The sequence below is a fragment of the Eufriesea mexicana genome, unplaced genomic scaffold (assembly GCF_001483705.2).
Source record: "Eufriesea mexicana isolate 0111107269 unplaced genomic scaffold, ASM148370v2 scaffold1647, whole genome shotgun sequence".
In the NCBI taxonomy this organism is placed as follows: Eukaryota; Metazoa; Arthropoda; class Insecta; order Hymenoptera; family Apidae; genus Eufriesea; species Eufriesea mexicana.
Window position 1 is genome coordinate 123674 of NW_016909752.1, and position 19282 is coordinate 142955.

At 52.0% G+C, this 19282-nt stretch overlaps 1 protein-coding gene across 1 annotated transcript in view; it reads left to right on the forward strand.

Moving 5' to 3' along the window:
- Positions 1-19282, forward strand: part of LOC108548547 (probable calcium-binding protein CML11) — a 60776-nt gene that overhangs the window by 8752 nt on the left and 32742 nt on the right. The window contains exons 2-4 of the mRNA XM_017901560.1: positions 6385-6820; positions 9948-10091; positions 18190-18305. Coding sequence (XP_017757049.1) covers positions 6385-6820; positions 9948-10091; positions 18190-18305 — 696 coding nt within the window. The remainder of the gene's footprint in view (positions 1-6384; positions 6821-9947; positions 10092-18189; positions 18306-19282) is intronic.

Below are 19282 nucleotides of genomic sequence, written 5' to 3' on the forward strand. Positions count from 1 at the left end.
GCTATCCGTGCTGTTCGCTTTATCGTCAATCCCGATCTTCTCCACTCCATCCTCCACCCGTGCACCCTGTACGTATCCCGTATCACCGTATCGCTCGCGAGCAAGTTTACCATAACCATCCGGCGTTTGCCGCCTATCGCGTGGGCTCCTCGCCAGCAGCCGCGAGTTTTCGCCTCGTTAAGCTCTAACGAATTCGAAGGCAGAGACACGAGATTTTTCACAGATAGACGGAGTGTGCCCGTCGGAATGATTAAACGAGAGGGAACTTGCGCGTTCGCCGCGTTACGAAACCACCGACTTCACCGGCACCCTTTGGCCTGGCCCTTTTCTTCCTCTCGCTTTGTACACGTTGATCCAGCCGTTCCAGGGAGTTCCCGGTGAAACGTGGTCGCGCATTAGAAGGCTTTTGAAAATGCTGGCAGCACGTCGCGGTTGGGAACACGTACTTCTCGCCGGGTGAAAGCCCCCGGAGAGAAAATATCGCGGTGTACACGGGAACCACGGGAGGATATAAAACCTCGTCCCTTCAGCCAGCGGCTGAACCAAGTGGCTGAAACGACGCTAAATTCCGCCAAGCGCGTTGTCGCACTCGACACGTAAGTCTCCACTTAGGACCGTGATTCGAGGGATCCGCGGAAAACGTTCCGACTTCGAAACAGGATCATATATTCCCGTCTCGAGTACGTCCTAGAGGTCCGCGAGATTCGCACGCGAAGATTAACGGGTTTTTCGATCGACCCGGACAGCACGAGGGATTTAATGGACGGGCCGACGAACGGGTGCCGGTGATCCGTTGCGAATAATCACGCCATTCGGCAGGGGAAACAACGGACTCGAATTAGCCGTGTCCCAGAGGAGCCACGTCCGACGCTTTGCTCCGGACTATCTCCTTTATCGTCACGACTCGGCGTTCGGGCTTTGTGTTACACTTTCGTGATCCTGTGACTCGGTCCGGACGAATAAAGATCCGGTCTCCGGGAGACTAAACACGCACAGCGATCGAGGAACGCACGAACGGGGGGAGTATCGTTGAAATTTCCAGGCGACTTTACGGCTGGGTCCCGCGACCGAAATACCGTCGAGAAATACGAAAGCTTTGCCGATAGAAACAGCGAGAAAGGCACGTTCTGTTATGGACGACGAATAGGTCTCGTGTTTTCTTTCCATCGACATCGTTCCTTTATTTCTATATGCGACCCGTGCGTGTCCCTAGTCTTCGAGAAACGCACGGTGGAAAGATAAACCGCGCGAAGATCGCGATGGTTGCTCCCTCGACCCTTACCGGCGGTCGTAAAGCGTTGTCGCCCATCGACTACCACGGATATCGCTCGTTAAGCAGAGAATTATTTCTCTGCTTTTCCTCTCCTACGGCGAATGGAAACGAAATCCGCGTGTAATCGCGGACGTCCTACGCGATCATTTCCTTTATCATGGGCTGAATTATGGCGGCGAACGACGCGCGTTGCGCGAAATCGGTTGTAAACGGGCGGTCAGCCGCAGCGCTAACGAGTTCGCCCTCCACGCGTTTCTAACCCTTCCCGGCGTGCCGATTAATCGGTTAATGCTTGGTAATTACGCGTATTCCCGGTCACCGCCACGCGAATGCGTTTCGTCGTCTATGGAGAACGTCGGGTTCCAAAAATCGTTCGGTATTCGCGATTTCCACGGGGTTGCAACGTTCGGGCGTCGAGTTTCGTGGAAATTGCGCGAGGGATGAAAATGGGAAAAGGTCGCGAAGAAGGGCGACGAGAGCGCACGAGGGTGTCGTACTTTAACCGCGTATACCACGTCGCTGATACACCGGGCTGTGTCTTATCTGGTTATCTTGAGAAATGCTCTTGAATATTAGAAAGATTTTCAGAGGAGCACCGACGGAATTCTCAAAGATCCGCTGGTCTGTCGTTGATTGAATAATGTCGACCAGGCAGTTGCTTACGTGCTTACAAGATGCAAGCTTGTCGCAGCAGTTTGCCCCATGTAAATCGAATCAGTGTGTCGCTACAACGGGAGGGGACGCGGTAACTGCATGTCGTCTACAAATTGCGCTAATCCGGAATGGAATGGGTGAAATTTGCCGTGTCGCAGGAGCCCGCGGGACTGGAAACATTAGAGGTACAGGCGTATAGACTCGCTACCTTAAACTTAATGCTCGCTTCCCAGCGAGAGTATCGCGCTTCGTGCCAAATTGGCTAACTTTTACGTGTTTATACTTTACGCGATACTTGGAGAGATGTTCTTATTCTCCGCGAGTTTTAGAAGGTAGTTTCAATTCTACCTTAATTTCGTTTACCTTGCTCGAATATTCCGAGTCGAACGCAGGCACGGCTTGCCCCTCGTTATCGAACGCCAATTATCGAGATATCGGCTCGCCTCGTCCCGACGCTTGCTCTACGCCGATCTTGTCTTCGGCGAAAAATTAAACGTTTAATAGCGACATAAAGCGCTATCTACTGTATGCAGGCAACGCGTCGTGGTCGCATGCAAATCGTCAACCACGCGTCGAAGTCGGTCCAAGTCGGTCCAAGTTTTCTCGTTTCTCGTTCAATCAAAATGCGAGACACCGTGATCGAGTGCCGCCTCTTATCGTACCTCTGCCTCACCCTCGTAAACTTCCTCTTCCTTCCATCTATTCCTTTCCTACGGTCCTGTGTCTTCTTTCCTCCCACCCTCTGCCGCCCCAGCTTTCTCCGTGTTTCTCCACGCGGGGTGCATTTTGCCTTCTCTATAATTCTCCCCCTACTCGCGATAGGTACATCTGTCCGGAGCGTGTTCTCGCTGCCTACGCCACTGATTTACCGTTTCCCGGATCGTTCGAAATTCGTTTCGCACGCTTTATGAACTCGCGCTGTACGCCGTTCAATCGGCGCGATTTTAACGGCAAACGGTCCGTTCGACGAAACTATTAAACTAAACTAGACGATTAATTACCGTGTCGAATAATTACTCTTTGAACTCGGCGAACGGGTTCTCACGTGGCGTTCGTTTGCGTTTATCTACGCCTCGAAACGGCGAAATTCGCACGATTTCCGGTCTGCTTTCCCGTCCACACCGTTTCCGATCGCACGTTTTAATTAAACGTCTTAACCCAGAAAATTGCGCGAGACCTCTGCCGCGCGATATCATCGGACATTCCATTTTGCACCGTTCTCATCGGTATTCAAAGAAAGCGTTCTTTTAATCGCCACCGACATTCCACGACGCCACTGCGACGTCGACCATGGCATCGTTGACTTTCTTCTGCTTTGGTCCAATTGTCCACACTGTTGATATCCCGACGGTTAAATATCCTTGCATCGTATGTTCACCCCTCGAATGTTAATAAACGCTGTGTCGGAACTAGCGATCCGGTTAGAACGGCTACTTTTAGCCCTACCATTCTTGCAATTATCGAAGATAGCAGGCTACTCTTGATGGAATTAACGTAGCCTTTTATTATTAAAACAGCGTTATAATTATACACGCCTTATTTTTATCGGACTACTTTAATTAATTATTATCATCCGCTATAGATAGGTATACGTTACAGGTCAGTAGCTCCACTGTTAAACCGACGCGTTCGGTACCAGACTTAACCGACTTAATCGACTTAATCGGCTTACAATCGACTCAACATCTCGTCGATATTCGCGTCTATGAATTTCTCGAATTTCTTCGCTCAACGACGTAGCGCACAAACCCCTCAACTCGCAACGATGATAACCTTGGTTGCCTCGCGCTCAACCCTACGGCACTCTTGTACCTACCCTTCCGGTTAATGAGCATTCGGCTAAGCAATCATCATCGTCGTTAACGAGGCTTCCCTCTGCCAGGGAAATATGAATATCGAAAAACGAAGGGCGCGTTGAGAAGGGTTGCAACCATTTCACTTTGCAGCGTAAAACATCGCAGAGAGACGCGGAATCGGCGAACGAGATCCAAAGAGTATGGTTGCGATTAATTTTCTTCGAGTCTAGGTCGAGCGGATCGGAAGCGATGCAATTTCCGGCTGAAAATCCGGCGAACGGAAGATTGCGCGTATCGTCCTGTCTCGCGTTATTTCATTAGTCGGCTGGAAACCTTCTCTGGCTTCTGGGTGGCGCTCGTAATTGAGTTATCTGCATGGTAGATTGCAACGGACGCTAACACGTCGTGCGGGTGAGCCTTCTTTCGGTCCCGAGTCCTCTTATCTAGTTTCGCGTTTCCGTCGCGGTTTGCGCGGTCACCCCGCTGCTTTGTCTCGCGGAGGGGCCGCGTTCTCAGGCAGGACGTCGAGTTAGCAGCCGCCCCCGCTGCCGCAGGGGATGCAGACCACTCGGGGATTATATTCGTACGAGGCTGCGAGTCCGGTCGACGATCGCAGGAATTTTAATTACGCGGCTAATTAAAGACAAAGTCCGATAACGGGTAATCGGGAAAAAGCAGGACTCGTTAACGCGTGATTACAACGGGGATTAGACCGAGCTTGTAACCGGGTATCGGAGACGCGTGGAAAAACGAAAAAGCGACCTACGTACGTAGGGAACTTGGAATCCAAGCCGGCGAAAGTAGGCTACGACCGCGTTGTCCACGCCGGGTGGCCGCGATGAAATGTAATTTAAATGGTCGAAAGATCCGTGGATTCGTCGGGGCCAGGGACAAAGGTGTCGGGAACGATCGGGCTACGCGCGACGAGTTAACGAGAATTCGATTTCGCCACTGTTCATTCGCGGCGATTGTGCGAGGGTGAAAAATAAAGGGAAAGAAAAGGTAACCTCGAACGGGGAATCCACGCGCCCCACTTGTTATTAAATTCGCGAAACTTTCCCTGTCGGTTGACTTTAAAATTCAGAAGTGCCTCTCTGCTGGAAGGCCGCGTAATTCTCGTTCCGGATATCGATGTCAGCGCCGGCAGAGCTGTACGGAATTCAATAAATCGAACGTCTTTCTCCCTGTCCGTTCGAGTCGTTTTGCTTTTTCCATCGAGCCACGCGGGGCGTGCACATACGCGCGCGTCAACAAATTTAATCTGTCCCTCTCCCTTTCTGGCCGAGGATCGCGAAAAGGAAATATTTGCCAGGAAAAATTACGATAATACGAGCGGCCGTCTCTCTGCGCGCGAGAATACGAAATTTATGTTGCGCGCGATACGTGAGCTTGATTTCGTCCGAAGATTAAAGTCCCCTGCGCGCCCCCCCCCCCCTGCGGCTGTTCTTTCCTTTCGCCCGCAAAAAAACCCGGCAATTTGCCGAGTTGTCCGATTCCGAGGTTTATCGTCGCGACGCTCTACGTCGGATCGACGACTGGGGAAAAACTCGCGAGTGTAAACTGGCTCTTATCGTCGCGCAACGGCGCGATGCCTCTCGGTCTCTAAGGACAGTCAATCGAGTCGTAACTTCCTTCCCCGATCTTCTATTTCTTCCTCCCCGGAGTCTCACCCGTGGTTACCAAATTCGAGTTTCGGGGTTGGTGGCGATAGCCTAGAAAAAGGAGGAAAACGGAGGAAGAATCGCGACACGAATGTCCGATGAGTGATTCGATGAAACAAAATCGAAACGATTTTACGAGATAGTTTCGTCCACCGATAACCGATCGATGTTTCTGCTGCGAACCGCGACAATTACCGCCATCAATTACTCGGTGTTGATATTGTCGGCAATATATCCAACACAGAGGAGGCTGAGCCGACCATCGAGGCGTTCGATCGATCCTCGTCGCTCGGGACGAGACACGATTACCGTGAACAGCGCGAAAACACGTTCGCGGTTGGCTTCTGAGCCGCGCGACCGATAAACTTGCCGCGGGACGTGTCTGCGAGTTTACAACCGCGAAACTGCGAATGCCTGCCGCTTCGTGATCGTTACCGGATTCGCCGGCACTTTTCATTCCAGTTCCACCGAGTCCTCGTGCTCGTCCGTGTCCCGCCAACTGTCCTCTTAACTCGGGCAATACCGTCGAGGTAGACAGCCGGCAGGGTCTACTCCGAGAAGAACTGGGCGAAAAAACGAGGCAAGAGAAACGTTGCCTTTGTCCACGCGGAAAACATAATTTCGGCTTTCTTCCTCCGCCGCTGCTTTATCCGGCTCCACCCCATTCTTCCCTCTGTGTCGCGGCGAACTGTCCATCGTTACGCGCCTCGTGCCACCTGTGGCTAGCCCGATCCGCGTCCACACAGCCCATCGGAGCAAACGTTGAATCGCCACCGACGACGAAACCAGCCCATTTCCTTCGTTTGCCCCCCTCCATTGTCTCGCGTGATCGCATACGGTTTTCGCGAACGAAAAGAGACGAGTGTCACTCGTGCTCTTTCATCCCCCACGCGTACACGGCACCGGACACGGAATGAGCCTTTCACGAATGCCGGGTCGCGCGTGAAAGATGAAGCAATTAGCCGAGGTCTCTGACGGAGTCGACTGGAAATGTTTGCAGACGAGACAGAGCAGCGGGACGGTCGGGAGCAGCGAGGGACAAGAAGGAACGGCGAGCAGCTGTTCCCCGAGGACGTCGTCGGCCACGATAACGATGACCATGACGACCACGCCGACAACGCCGACGTCCACGTCGACGATGACAGTCGCGTCAATGGCGATGCCATTCGTGGCCGCGGAATCGGAGGCATCGATATCGTGCAGCGCGACAGACCAGCTACAGCAATGTCGTTGGCAATGGCAACAGGCTCCACAGCCGCACGCGACCACTTGCCCGATCACAGCCACGTCGTCGTCCACGTATTTGTCGGCCTCGTCCTCCGCGGAGGCCAGCAAGCTGTCCACGAACGTCCTCTTTTCCTTGCCCGCGTCGCCGAAGAAGGCAGCGGCCGAGTCGTCCGGCAAGGCGCCCACCATATCCAAATCTCAGATGAAAGGTGAGTAGGCGAACAGCTGCGAGGTAAACGCGGCCGCAGGCACCTGGTATAAATTATGCACGTCCGAACGGAAAGTGGAGTGCTTCCGGATTTATGTTCATGACCTTTGGGTAGCAGATAATCCTAAGTTCTTGTCAGGATCCAGCGAATTACGTCGAAGCTGCCTCTCCCGTCCGAATTAATGGTCTCCAAACGGACGGAACGCGGATTTTCTTTCTGTCTGAATTCCGAGCTTGAAATATGGCGCCGCCAGGCGACGTCTAATACGAGTTTAATCTGATGTACCTTAACAACCTTCGTCCCCCGACTTTGCTCTTCGGCTGGAATTCGCGAGCGGTCGCCCCGGCGGTAGGAACGTATGGGTTATTGTTCGTGGGATTACCTTCGAGGATAATTTAATCTAACGCGGGATAAATATAAATCTCGATTCCGGGATACTTTAAAACCCTACAGCCGAATTTATCGCTTTAATATCTCCGGCGCGAATTCGCCAAGAATATCAAACGCTTCCCGCTGTAAATATATCTACGCACGGTTCCAGAGACACTTATCACGCTCGATCGAAGAATCGCCTCGTTTTATCGCGTTCCCCCTGGGAGCCAGTGCGCCACAACGAGAGCCAGTTCTGTATTAAAAATTATTTTATTCCGCGCGAAACGAAGCGCAAATATCGGTCTGTCCGACAGTTCCTTTGATCCGTCGGTGTTCGATTAATTGGCGTTAATTTCCACGTTTCCCTTCGCTTTCGTATCGTATTTTACGTATCGAGAGACACCGTGTTTTAAATCCGAAATATCGCCTGCCTCTCGACGTTGCTCGGTGCATCGGTATTCTTCGGTGTGGTGAAATTCCAAGAATCGTAGTTACGCGGTTTATCGTTGCACGCAAATTGGAGAGCCGAACGCTCCGTGTTCACGGGTTATGGCGGCGTGTTCCAACCGTCGTTACAAGCCACCACTTCGTTAGCTGTGTCAAAACAGGGGTGAAACTCGGAATATACGCGGAGCGTGGCGCGACCAGCAGTTTCCTCGTCATTGGCGTACACGTTGACAACTGGATCGCGGTACGTATCGCGGGGCTAAATTTCTAACCATGGCCAGCTGCAATTGCTTTTTTCTCGACGTGCACGTCACGCGTGATAGCAAGTACAGTTTCTCGTCACGTTCGTTCGCTCGGGATTCGAATTGCTCTCGCGATTCCGACCGTTTTGTTTTTCACAGCGAGGTAACTTGCACCGTCCGCGTGTAAGTTCTACCCCCTTCGGTTCTTCGCGAGGAGTTTCCATTTAAAAACTACCCCTCCCCCCCCGCCCCCCCACGTGCACGCACACGCGAGAAACTGCAGACTAACGATCGATACGTCGTGAAACGCGTTCTCGCGATTTTGTTCCTTCGCGAATGCTTAAAGCGCCGCGATTCGTCGTTCGGCGATTCGTTTAATGCCGAGGTAACGCGACGACCATGGCAAAAGGATGTCGCAAACGGAATTCGAATCAAAGAAATCCAGTGTACGCCATTTGTTGGGGAAACGGGACGCTGGAATATGCCGGTCCTTTTACTGCAAAGCGACACGCGCGTCGACGCTGACTTAAGCTTCGTCGCGATTTCCGCCTGGCTCGGACTTTTTTCACGGATGCTTTGCGTATCGGAGCACTTTGTGCGCGCAGTTTCGAGTTTAAAGCGTACGGATACTTAGCCAACGAGGAATCGCGTTAGCTTCTACGGGATATCGTTTATTAATGCGTTCTTCGCGAAAAGCGCGCGGTACTCGCTTGCCTTTTTACAGAAGGGCGAACGTTTCGGGTGAGTTTACCGATAATTTCGGCGAAATTCGAGGATTATCGCGTGGTAGTTAGAGGAAACGCAGATGAGCGACGATACGTCGGTTTTATATTTCTAACGATTGCACGCGAGCGTGTAATGGCGAGATCGCGCGCTGCTACGCTGCTAGAAATATAAACCCGTGGAATAGCACGACGCATAGCGTGGCTGGTCTGCGCGTAATACACGATTTAATCGCGTCGTTATTCGTCTCGTTTCCTCGACCACGTTACAAAAATGACCTCGAGAAGTCTATCAGCCGAGACGTCCATTATACCCCAATTTAGAACCGCTATCTCTTATTTCGCTTAACTCGTGGTCACCTAATTCTTACGTTCTCGCGTCGTAACTTCCGGTTCCCTCCGGTTACCTCGAAACCCTCTTCCCGACGGGCCGCGCGGGGTGCAGAAGCGCGATGAAAAAATCGCGAGACCACAAAACCCGTAACCGGGTTAAGCAGAATCTATTTGTCGACGGTCCTTCCTGCGCGGTTTTTCTTCCCCGTTACCCATTAGCGCGAAATCGCGGCCGTTCTCCAGATTCACTCTCTCGCCTCTCTCTCTCTCTCTCTCTCTCTCTCTCTCTCTCTGCCCTTCTATCTTCCGCTCGGTCTGCAGCTAGTTCCAGCACAATAGCGCGTGGATACGCCGGTGCAGAATGTGCTTATAGGAAAACCATAGCCGCCGGTACGTACAAAATCAATGGGCCGTGAAACGAGGCTATTAAACGGTCGAGTCAAGCACCGACGATCCAAGTCCGACCGAGCTTGTCCCTCCTCCACGTGCCCTCCGCGGGCATCCGACATCGCGGAATGTTATCCACCGAACCCGTTTAATCACCACCAGCCACCGATCCTCCTTCTAACCCTTCGTAACGAGAAAGAACCGTCCCGTGGCTGGCTCTTTCCTCGTTCCTCTCTTCCTCTGTTCGTCTTTGCCCTCGTCTCTGTGCCACCCCTCCGTCGCCGAGCTTTTCCATTCTTCCGTCGCGATGCCGCGTTATTCTATCGCTATACGGCCACCGGAATGGAATTTTAAATAAGTCTCCCGGTAATTAAAGTAACGCCCGGCGAACGCGCTCGGACGGCGGCGCATTAAGACCGGAAGGAACTCCGCAGCCGACGCTAAGCGTCGCTGTGCGCCGCTTCCACTAACTCCGCGATTCTCGCCTTCACTTTCGCCTTTAATCTTTCCTTCTCGCCACGCGCGTCGTTACCACCCCCTTCGCTATTATTCTCCGACGCGAAGCACAAAGCCCGAATCGAGTCGTGCGTGGTCTATTAATAGCTTTGAATTCCGCTGTTCCAGAATTCAGGGAAGCTTTTAGACTGTTCGACAAGGACGGGGACGGAAGCATTACAAAGGAGGAATTGGGGAGGGTGATGCGCTCGCTGGGACAGTTCGCGAGGGCCGAGGAACTGCGCACCATGCTGCAGGAGATCGACATCGACGGTAAGTCCCACAAAGATCACCTTCCCGAGTTGTTCTGTTAACACCAGAGGGGTGAAACTAGCTGGACCATGGCTGACGAAATGTGGAAAGGGTGCCGGAAACCACGCTGGAACGTGGCGTTAATCGAGAATCCCCTTTAACCCGTTCCCGTACTTTGACGAGTCTGACTCGTGACGAGGATTTTGGCCAAACGTGAATATCACGGAACGATGTTTGCCAGTTACGATCGTGATTGACTTTCAGTTGTTATCAATACGTCACGAGAGTTGGTCACGATTCATCAGAGATTCTAATCTCTGTTACAAAGCAGCTTAGTTACTGAGGTTTTCACTGTTTACCAGCATCAGTCTGGTCTGATGATCTTTACCGCGCGTCGACGCCTACCGTCTGGGCCCAGACTTCGACGAAGTAAATGGCACGAGAAGGGGTTAATATTCAACGACTTCGTGAAACCGAAACCGTGACATTCCCGGACCACGTGGCTAAATTGATTAGCCGCTCGAGGAGGTCCTCGCGCAAACTTTCGTTGGTTTACCTCTCGAACGGCAGTCGGACAGATCCGCGAAAGAAGGTGATAACCCGGTCGTTGGATCCCCAAGTTTACCGTTCGTTCGTGTAACCGCGTTGGCCTACTTACGACCTTTTCTGCCCGACGGCATCGCCTTAATTGCGGGTAATTTTCGCGAAGTGTTCTCCCCGTCCGACAATGGGGAGGACGTTCGCGAGCGAAGCCTCTTTATTAAGCTAGATCCACCCCTCTCGTCTCTCCGCGCCCCAACCCCCGAGTCTCGAACTCTTTGCCCCTTTTGACTCGCCCACATCCCCGCGGAGCGGACCAGACGGTCGTTTCGTTCGTTCTTTCGTATTTCGGAACGATCTACTCGAAATGCCGCCTCGAACACGATTCCACGAGTGTTCCTATTGTCCTGACATCTCATCGCGAGGTTCGCTGGAACTCGAGGATCGAATCCACCCCTATTATGGCGATCGAGATCTCTCGTTAACCTGCGCGTCACTCCTTTGAACTTTTTACAGGCTAACGAAGAGACATTTCATAAGGATAACGCGCGAACTTTGTCGAAAATTAAACCGAACTCGTTTTCCCCTCGATTGGGTCGTTAAAAGAACGAAGTCGAGATTTCATGGCGGCAGGGGGATGATTCGCGTTGCGAAGACAGGTTTCGCTGCTGCCTTTTCCCGACGACACACCGAGGGTGCATACGAGACTATCGATACCTGTTGCTGATTCCCTCCTGCACCGAAAAGGTTGTTCCTTTTGTCACGGACCCGGGATCAGCGTTGATCCGCCGCGCAAAAGCTACGAGGTTCGATTACCCGTCGTCGTCGTGTTTGAAAAGCGAAAATCGCGAGGATATTTCGTATTTCCAGGAACAACGGCGGTCTCGCGTGAAAAGCCGCCGACCATTTCGCGAAATTACTCGTACGTCTAAAACAAACGCGGCCCATTTGCCGTGACGAATCCGAAAGCTGTCGTCGTCAATCGCGAGACGTGTTTACGGCGCGTAAAATTTTCCCTCTCTATGTGGCGTCTGTCGCCCGGCGATACGTGGCTAGTTATATGTCGGCGAACGGGTTGCTCGTGAAAGGCCCGATCGAGCTGACAGGATTTTTATTAATTTTACGACTCGCTGGAAAGGACGAAACGCGCCGGGTAGGACGTTGCGGTCTACGCTGTCACGAATTCCCGATCTCGCTGTTACGTTAATTACACATGCAACCCTTCGCGCGTTTTAACTCCCGTCTGAGACCTTCGCAGTCGACGGAAAGCTACGAGGTTCGATTACCCGTCGTCGTCGTGTTTGAAAAGCGAAAATCGCGAGGATATTTCGTATTTCCAGGAACAACGGCGGTCTCGCGTGAAAAGCCGCCGACCATTTCGCGAAATTACTCGTACGTCTAAAACAAACGCGGCCCATTTGCCGTGACGAATCCGAAAGCTGTCGTCGTCAATCGCGAGACGTGTTTACGGCGCGTAAAATTTTCCCTCTCTATGTGGCGTCTGTCGCCCGGCGATACGTGGCTAGTTATATGTCGGCGAACGGCTTGCTCGTGAAAGGCCCGATCGAGCTGACAGGATTTTTATTAATTTTACGACTCGCTGGAAAAGGACGAAACGCACCGGGTAGGACGTTGCGGTCTACGCTGTCACGAATTCCCGATCTCGCTGTTACGTTAATTACACATGCAACCCTTCGCGCGTTTTAACTCCCGTCTGAGACCTTCGCAGTCGACGGTTCAGCTTTACCCTAGGTAGTTTCCTCCTCGAGCTGCGAGAAAATTCTTTACTCCGTTTCCTCGTCGCTTGCTTACTTGTCGCTAGTTACGTCGGTACACTCGGCGACTTTTTAACAGCCTGCTGGCAGTTTTCTGGATTACGAGTCGAACTGCCTTGCACGGTTTCGCTTGGGATGCGTGGCCGATGGACTAATTGCAACGTCTTTACTGCTCGCAAATACTCGCTGCCTTTGGCCGAGGACACAAATCACCTCGACGACGTTGCCTCCGCCCATCCGCTCCTCCGCGTTCGTTTCTCTCATTGTATTCGCGCGTTAACCGATGTCGGTCATTAATATTCCGCGTGCACAGCTTTTGCTGATCGATCGGTTTATTTAATACGGAGGAATACGAGATGGATAGCTAAGAACTTGTCTGGCGAACGCGAGCCGGTCGATCATCCGAGGGGAGCCGGGTCTCGCGCGATGACTCGGCGGGACCGCTTCGAATTTCGATAGCGAAACCTCGTAGTCGGTGCACGAGTAATTAGAAATAGGTACGGCGAGGCAGGCGGCACGCGAAACGGGAGCGTTGCGCGCGCCCACGTAATCGGGACTCGTTTCATCGCGGATGCATCTCGTCCCGATGAATACGCTCGTCCGTGTGCGCGGCGTATACCGCCGAACGAGGATGGAGAAAAAGTCGAGGGACGAAAGGGAAGGAGAAAAAGAATTCCTATGCATACAGACACATGGACACGGTCGGGACAAAAGAGGGGAAAAAAAATATATCGCGAGATGGAGGACGGGACGCTGGTGGAATCGCTTCGATGCGACATCCATCGCTTGATTCGAATCTGCCTACTACTCCGCGAACGGTGAGGAATCGCGTCGACGACTCGGTTGCGACTCGCTCGGGCCAACTAGTCCATTCGTATGTGTGTCTCGTGTCACGTGGAACGTCGATCGAACACCGTTCCTGCACGGAAGTTGCGGTGTTCGCCGGTGCGAGCGGAAGTTCCGGCCGCTCGATCGGCCACGGCCAACGACTCTGCCGGTCGAGGACTCCGCGAGGACTCGATACGGCTGACCGGGATCGTTATTCATAGGCGGAACGGTTCGAGAAGCGGACAAGTTCGAGGAACAGGGCGCAAATTGATTTTCGCAAGCCGGTATAGTGTCAGTTGTCGCGCGGGACTCCGTGTTCCTAGCTTCGCTTCGGTGGCAATTAGCGGACGCGAGATATTGGCTGGGTCGGCCGGGGGTGGTTCCCGTAAATCGCAGCCGGAGCGAGGTAATTGGTCCGAGAAGTCGAAAACAAAAGTTTCAAGTTCAGATTTCGAGTGTACATTTTCCAGCGGAGTTTACGGGTTCGTTTATCGTTGCCGAAGTTCCGCGCGATACGCCTCCCGGTTTTAACGATCGTTGTTCGTTTTATTATCGGGTGGAACGGAGAATGGCCAGAAGCGCGCGGCGTAAGTAGTTGCAACGAAAATTTGGAAACGTTCGAAACGAATCGCTGCAGAAGAACGTGGATAGTAATTAGACTCGCGTTCGTGTACTCGCGGCCGCGTCATTTTGCTGGACGTTACGCTGAAATTTCAACGAAGTTGACTTCGAAGCCACCTTGGGGCGCGGTCGATTCGTTTGGGAAGGGTGGTCGCGGGTGGAATTGAAATTTCAGGTATTTCCCGTGCGCGGTAAACGAGTGGAACTTCGTAGAAGCGCCATTCTACCTTTATGCCACGCGTTATTATACGTACACGTATCTTCGCAAAAATGCGACTCGATCGAACTCGAGGCAGCCCTTTGACGCGCGGAATCGATTACATCGTACGAGACGTTTTTAAAATACCGTGGAAAACTCGACACGGACGCGTAGTTTTTCGAGAATTACAAAGATTCTTCGAAATTCGAAATTTGCTGCTCGGATTGTGAGCGACAGCGCGTTGCGTCGCACTCGGACGGAAAGAAAATCGAGAAAAACTTGGAATCGGAAAAACGAGCAACAGCGAACCGGAAATTTTCTACAGCAGTTTCGCGCCACTAACACCGCCCAAGCGTTTAAATATCGGCGCAATACGTTATTTCGCTAGTGTTGTATTTGCAATACGTGTCAGGGAACGAGTAGCAATTAAAATCAAATGGTCAGACGACTTCGCGATCGACGAATCGCAGCCGATACTCGTCTATCCGGTGTTCGCAATCTATCAGATTCGAAAATAAATAACGTGGATCGCGGAATATCGCGAAATATTTTTCGGTAACGAAAAACACGCGATAACGACCGGAAGGAAAAGGGTGAAACGTTGCGTAAAACTGAAAACACGGGTATTACGATGAGAGACTCGGCTGCCGCGGTACTGTTTCGATTTCAACGACACCAGTCTCGCATTTCAAATCGTCAATGGTGACACGCGACTCCGATCTACAAAACGATCGAGGTTGCGGAAACCGCCGAAATTCCGCTCGCTAAATTCTGCAACTGGATTAGGGTGATCGTGTGTCGTTCAATAAACAACGATCCCATCAGCCACGATTTCGCGAACGTATTCTAATTCGAACGGGTGTCTGGTCCATACTTCAAAGCGACGATTCCTCCGCAACCATATTACATTCCGAGATCTCTCTCTGGCCGTCTTGGCCGCCATTTGCGTGGAAAGCACGCGACGCGTGGGATATCGATACGCCATCTATCTCGATAACCCGTCTTCGATTCTGATCTTCGAATCCTTGTTTACGTTTCGTAAACGCGAATTGCAAGATGCTCGTAGGAAGCCGATTTTGCAAGGATGGGGTATCGGCGAAAGCCGGGCAACCACGATAGGCAACGTTCTCCAGGGTCCCCGGTTAAAAGGAATTGGATGAGCACGAAGGCAGCGACATAGGTAGCCTCTGTTATCCGCGCCATCCATTCTCTTTGCACGTTTTTCTTGCAACTCGAGCGAAGAGTCTCCCGACGTATCGCGGTTTACCTAGATCCCCGATCCGTTTATGCACGCGTTTCCGATCGCGTATAGCGTCTGTAGGACGCGCGGCGAATTTAAATTCACCGTTTCTGCATCTGTAACGCGTAATCCCCCGTGTCCCCGCCGCCATGTTCCATGTAACGTTCCGCCATACATTTATCCTTCCGCCCTCTATCCGATACGTTTGCTCGCGCGCAATTATTCGCGCGTTCGGCATAGAAATTCAGCGTAGAAATCGCGGAAAATCCTGTTACCAAGGACGATCGAGAGCTCTCGTGCTCGTCACTCGAACGCGGACAACCGAGACGACTGCGCTTCCCGACGGTACGCTCAACCGTCGTGGAACGAAGCGTGTCTGTTTTTTTCGTTTGAAAAGATGGCGACGTTTATCGACGACCGATCGACGGCTTTCGGCTGACGGGAAACGCGGGCAACGATTTATCCGTGCGATTGGTCGCGGCCGAGAATCGCGAGGCGACGCAGACGCATAATTCTGACGGCGGCGCCGGTAGATAATTTTCGAGCGCAGCCAGTTTTCCTCTTCCGTTTATGCTCGTTTATACTCGTCCACGGTGTGTTGGTCGATGAGCCGAGGCAAGTTACGAGGTACCTGTTCAAGATGCGTCGCGAGATTCCAAAGTGGCGAGCGGTTACTCTGGTTACGTTAGCCTCTCATCGCTGGAATTCGCCATCCAAAGTCCGGATACGTAAACCAAGAGCACCGCTCGTGTATCGCGGCTACGTGCACTTGCCTTCGCGGGCACTCGTGTGTCGGTACGCGTGTTACGTACTTCGAGACGCGAGCAAACAAAGCGTCGAAGAGAGCGGCTAAGCGTGACGCGGTCACGCGAGTGCAAAGGTAATCGAGGCTCCTCCACTGTCAGACTATTAGCCTATCTAGACCAACCTGTATCGCGTGTTTGCCTCCGTTTTACGCGACGCTTCAAAGCGAGGCGGGCGTTAATTCGTCGTAACAGTAGACCAATTAAAACTCGAGTGCTCGCTTAAATAACGCGATCGTTTACCGTAACGTTTTCGCGCGTCTGGGTCGCTTCCGTTCGTTAAGTCTGTTGCCGGACACGTTCACTTTTCGCTGGTCCCCGATTTTTGCTTTCCCTCGCGCTACTCTGCGTCCCGGTGTGCGTAGGCGTGCAGTTTTGTCCGATAGATATTTTTTAATTGGAACAGCATGCCCGGAAATTGATGAGCGTTCGGGGATCGTTCGATTTGGAAAGGTTTCGAGTTGGCGGAACAAAAGATCCTCGGATTTCCATTCGGATCTCGGCCCGATAATCCAATTTGTCGACGGGGAAACCAAGTGCACGCGGGTTCGAGTAATTCTTCATGCCCAGATATTTAATCGCCGGGACATACGAACGCTGCTTATCTCGATACACGTACGAGATAACACCGTGTGTGCTGAGGGGTTCGCGCGGGCAAGAGGCCGGGAGACGTTAGACGCGCGATTATGCACGCTTTGTTATGTATACACGCGTTCGAGGTCCGTGGAGTTTAGAAGCGTAATCGCGTCTAAGGCCACGAGTCTCTCGCGGAATAACGCCTCGGGGAGTCGTGGGAGCCGAAAAATCTCGCGACGTCAATGGGAATCGACGAGTTTCGAAGACACGTCAGCTTAGGTCGAGGAAGACACGTACGGGTTTTATGGATTGCGTTTTCTCGAGTCTTTCGGTCCACCAGCGGCACGTCCTTCGTATTTCGAGTACCCGATAGCGGGACCGTATTTGCACCGTATTTCAACGCGACGTTCTTTAAGAATGGATACGTGAACCGAGCCGGAGCCAATTATCGTGGACAAAGGGTGGCCGGGAATACGAACCGCTCGACGATGAGTTATATACGTCTCGCTGTTCCCAGTAAATCACCCGCATCGGCCGACGTTTTTAATTCGAGATCCTTATAATTTCTAATTCGCCGTAGTCTCCAGGGACGATGCAGGTGGAAACTGGAAATGGAATTTAATTTTCGATTGCTTCACGTCTCGCGTGGGAATCCGCCGGAAGAATTATCTCCCCGTCGGAAAATTCCTCTCGTCGGACGAAGCGTAGGCAGTTCGAGTACGCGACAAATTTTTCTTTAAAACCGTCCTAGAGACCGAAAATTCGAGGCAACAGACGTTACACGGTCTGCACGCGATTACTCGTTTGTTTGCCGAGGATTCTCTGCCACGAGGAGAAGGTTATTTATTTAAAGAGGGCGCGCGGGTGCGATGTGACAAGAACACGGTGGCTTCCGGGGGTTCCTCCGCGTGCAAAATTGTAGCCACTTGTTCGAAAGTTCTCGGTGGATTTCCGTGTATTTCAGCCTTCCTGGACTTCCACGAACCCGATTCCCACGGGAATTATCGGCGAAAGAATTCGCCCGGTTCTATACCCACGAAATCCTTCGATTTTTGTCTTCCGTTCTACATCTTACGCGCTGTTAGACCGCGTTCGCGAGACCCGACTAGGGGTAGGAAAAATGCAACAAATGAGGAACGAGATTTTCGCGGTGAGAACGCGAGGAAACGGGAAAGCAGCTTTCCTCCGAGACGGACGAGCTTACATCCGAGTCGAGAAGTTCGTTAATCCCTCGATGTCGCGGTTTCCGAGATCTCCTCTCGCGAGTAGCTTTTGCTTTCTTTTTTGGCAAGCGCGAAAAGCACGAACGGCGAAATCTTTGCCTCGCACGCGTGAAAGATTTTATCGAGACGGGAGGAGGAGCGATTCAAAGGAACGACGAACGAAGGACGAAAAAATGCGGGAATTCTGGCGGACTGGCATTCGGAGATATATGGCGGCCATATTTGGTTGAGCAATGCGGGAAAAATTCGCGTAAAAATAGAAGCGGTGCAACGTTGACGTACATAATGCGGACTTTTTGTTTCTGTTATTCCAGGGGATGGAAATGTCAGCTTCGAAGAGTTCGTGGAAATCGTGAGCAACATAGGTGCGAGCGAAACCGCCCCCACCGATCAGGATCAGGAAGAGCAGGAGCTGAGGGATGCGTTTCGGGTACGTTAGCCTTTTATCTTTTCCCTTTGTTCCTCGAAAGCTCGACTCGGCGCTGTTTCAACGGGATTGCCAGAACGGAAAACGCGTGGAGATACGATTCCGTCGAACGACCAGCCCGTTCGTTTAACCATTTAACAATCGCTTGATATCGTCCTGTTGTATCCACCGCGTTCTCTGCTCGGGTAATTTGCAACGGATCGTTTCAAAGCGTTCTGACAGCTCGAATTTCGCAATTGAAACTACGAAGAATTATGGGAGTCAACGAACGCCGATGGAAATCGACGGATTAATCCGAATTCGGTCGTAACGGATGGTCAGGGAACAGATTTATTGGTCCGGTATTCTCGTATTCTCGACGCCGATCATGGCGATATAACGATAATTGCGGGCATTCGTATTCGAAAACCGGAAGGTTCGAAAATTCGAAAGCTGGGCGACGTAAAATACTTAACATCTAAATAACGCGAAATCGGATGGATGTGTCGAGATTTGTTGGATTTCCCGATTCCGGGACAGGCACGATGCTCACGTTCGCCTGCAGTAGGAGCGATTTACGTATGAATTACTCGAGCAAGAGTATATTCTCGGTAACGGACGAGATTCGTATCGGACCTAGCTTCGTGTACGCCCGCGTTGAAATTTTCGGCACATGCTCGCTCGGACGAAGTATAAAGCCCCGATGATGGTAGCCTGCATTCCTATGCGCATATATAACTTAGTGGCTCTACGTGAGAAGTAGCGATCCGTTAGGGAAAACAAATCTCCGCGAGGACGTAGTCACGAAGAAAGCTTTACGTGCGAAGTCACGCTGAATACGGACATCGGCATTACCGTTCTTGTTCTCGGAAGATGACGTCAGGGTGGTTAACTTTAAATCTGCTCGATATCAATAAATTTCACAGCGCCATTTCGAATCCATTCGAACAATTAGCAAATTAGCGTTCGCGCGTATTCGACGATGCCCCCCCCCCCCCCCC